This window comes from Brienomyrus brachyistius, chromosome 20 (assembly GCF_023856365.1).
Source record: "Brienomyrus brachyistius isolate T26 chromosome 20, BBRACH_0.4, whole genome shotgun sequence".
NCBI lineage: Eukaryota > Metazoa > Chordata > Actinopteri > Osteoglossiformes > Mormyridae > Brienomyrus > Brienomyrus brachyistius.
In genome coordinates, this window is record NC_064552.1 from 6,134,194 (window position 1) to 6,137,169 (window position 2,976).

A 2,976-nucleotide genomic window follows, 5' to 3' on the forward strand; every position below is an offset into this window, starting at 1 on the left:
CTAAATGCACACACACGCACAGACACACTTACACACACACGCCCCGCATACGCACGTGGGGAAATGGAATTTTGGATAAATTAAAAAGAAAAAAAAACAAGCTGTAAAGTTTAAAACAAAAGAAAATACATTTATGAAAACTAAACATGCATTTATATATCATGCAAAAGCTGAAAAAGGTTCGATAATGAAGCGATAAAAATACTTTATGAGATTAACAACATATGAGCAAACAAGTGAATGTACCGGTGTGCGTGTCAGTTTAAAAACGCACATAATTCAGTCAAAGTCCTTGCTTTGTCCTTCGTTTGAGTCGTCTCTTTAAATACACTTCTTATTGCTTTTACTGAAGACTGTCGTCTTGATTAAATACAGAGGAAGGATCAGAATAATATCGCTGTCACTGTGTATAGTGCTACGAATCGTTCATGCTTTGCTTTCAATATTTTCGTCAACAAAATATCAGTTTAAGTTCATTGTTCTTGTGATGCAATGATAATAATAACAACAATGGTTATGAATAATGGTTGTTGCTGTTATTATCATTACAGTGGCTCGGAAATAATCTATCAGTCGTCCACGTCAATTTCCACGTCTTCGTCTTCTGAACACTCTTTGCTTGTTGTGTGGTCTGTGAACGGGGACAGCGGGGACATTCGCAATTTGTTTGAGATCTCCTGCTCCTGTGCGGACAGTGCTGGCGACTCGGACCGCGGGCGCCCCAGTGTTCCGTTGGCACATTTTTCGAGGTCTGCGAGTTTAGCGATTTTTTCCAAAGGTACTGAACCAATTGCTTTGGCCGATTCTACGTCCGCTTTCATTTCTTCCAAATCCCTCTTCAGCTTCGCTCTGCGATTCTGAAACCAGGTTATGACTTGGGCGTTTGTTAGCCCGAGCTGCTGAGCGATTTGGTCTCGGTCAGCAGGGGACAAGTATTTCTGATATAAGAATCTTTTCTCCAGTTCATATATCTGATGGTTCGTGAAGGCTGTTCTGGACTTTCTTCGCTTTTTGGGCGTGTTCCTTTGCCCAAATAGGGTCATTCCGTCGCGACCTGTGAAGATAAATTAAACTGACATTACCTGTTTGATATTGCATATATGTACATCCCAAGAGAATATTATTTATTAAAAATAATGCAGGCCGAATTAAAAGTCGTTAGCACGCAAAGTTTTCCAAATGCTTTATAACTAAAATAACCACGTACCGGAAACATGAAGAAGTCGTGTATAAATAGTGTAATTTGTAATTCCTGGTGATGAAATTTAAAAAGCTTGTTTGTGTTCTGCATGTACGGTATTATTTTTTTTTCCAAATTTCTCCCTTCATAATATATGCTACCTTCAAGAGTTATGATTCAGAATCAGATTCAACTATCAATTTACACCCCCTTAGTCAACTTCAATGCAATTATAAAAATCAACAATGGTAAAGAATTATTCTGTGCGGACGGAGTTTTTTTAGTGTGCAAGTGTATGCTCTATAAACACAAAGAGCAGAGTACTACATTATGATAACCTGGCAGGCCTTAAATAATTTGCGTTAATTTTTTTTACAAAGGCCTATTGACTGTTAAGCGGTTTGCTGATCAAAATAAATGAATTAAATAAGCATAAAGCTGTATAAACATGTCAACTTACAGTAGTAAGACTTGAACATTTTATTCCGTATTTTCTAAGGGCTTCGGTTCACTATCTTAGTTTTGACGTTGCTATTTCAGTACCAAACATGTCTCTGAATTATTCACAGACTGCAATAATTTCGAAAATAATCGGAACATACCTTCTGCCGCCTGAAGAACGCTTACTTCAAGTCCTTTGAATGTTTTGCTGGCTAGTTCCTCGAGGGCGCAAAGCGGGGACGTCTGGGTGAGCAGTGCCCGATTGGATAAGGGAAGACCCGACTGAGGGTGTTTTTCTGCAGAAGAAATCAGGTGTGCTGTGCCGCAGAGTGTGTAACTTCGCTTAACCGAGGGTTTGCTAAGAATGTCCTCAATACTGAATGGGGTAAGGGGTTTGTTGGAGTTGGCAGGCGGCGGAAGATGGTCCAACGGACTTCGTCGTCTTTCTTCAACCGCAGAAGCTTTTGCCTCTTCTTTGGATGTCATTCTTCCGCTACAGCTATGCAGACTTAGTTGAGAAATTACAAATATAGTCCTACTAATCAAACAAACATAAACTCTGAGAAACAACAGGATAAAGAACGGAAACAAACGTCAGATTATAGTCGGCGAATCAAGCAGCATGCTGTGTGGTTTGTCATCAGGGTGAATTATTTTATTTTCTGTATTTTAAATTCCGTATTTCCTCGTTTTCGATCCAAGCTTTCTTTGGCAGTAATGCTTCCCCCACGACGTGTGGCAGTCCGTAGGAAAATGGTACTTCCCTGAAATGGCGAGGCTCGAAGAGTCGCCAGAATTGACTATCCACTAACAAGTTATTGTTGATTGGGAGGTAATCAATTATCTCCAGTGGCACTTTCACCCTCTCTCTTTCACTCTTTGACAATGTTGCAGTCCAATGCAGGGTTTTGCAAGTAGGGAGCCCCATTAATTAGAAGGCATGGCCGGGAGGAGGAGCCCAGCTGAATTATAACGCGTTATGCTCTTGTCATTTTTTTTTCTAAATTGGTCGTTTGGCCATATACCACTAGATCTAAACACGAACAAGAACAAACTAACGAGGTCTCCAAATACATTTAAAATACGAGCATTTTCGGACCATTTAAGCGATTCGGCCGGATCCGTCGGCAGGTGATGCATGCGTATCGGTATGACGAAAGGAAAAGCGCAGGAGCTTTTCTCTTTTTTGGATTTTAAAGCGCGGTTTTAAAAGACGCCTAGTAACGAAATAATGTTACGGAACCGTCGAGATGTATAGATGAAATAGTTTATTAGACTGTGTAGTCCGTCTAGCTTATTTTGGACCGTTTTCTTCAATAGACCACTGTTCTCCTGGCTTGGTTGATATGCGCTTA

General features: G+C 40.3%; 1 protein-coding gene across 1 annotated transcript; it reads right to left on the reverse strand.

Annotated features, from left to right (window-relative positions):
* Nucleotides 1–231: 231 nt before the first annotated feature.
* lbx1b (ladybird homeobox 1b) lies at nt 232–2,497 on the reverse strand. Its single transcript, XM_048987746.1, has 2 exons — nt 1,783–2,497; nt 232–1,054 (listed from the first exon to the last, which is right to left on the reverse strand). Exons 1-2 carry the CDS (start codon nt 2,105–2,107, stop codon nt 570–572), a joined length of 810 nt encoding a protein of 269 aa, XP_048843703.1. The 5' UTR covers nt 2,108–2,497; the 3' UTR covers nt 232–569.
* Nucleotides 2,498–2,976: the final 479 nt, after the last annotated feature.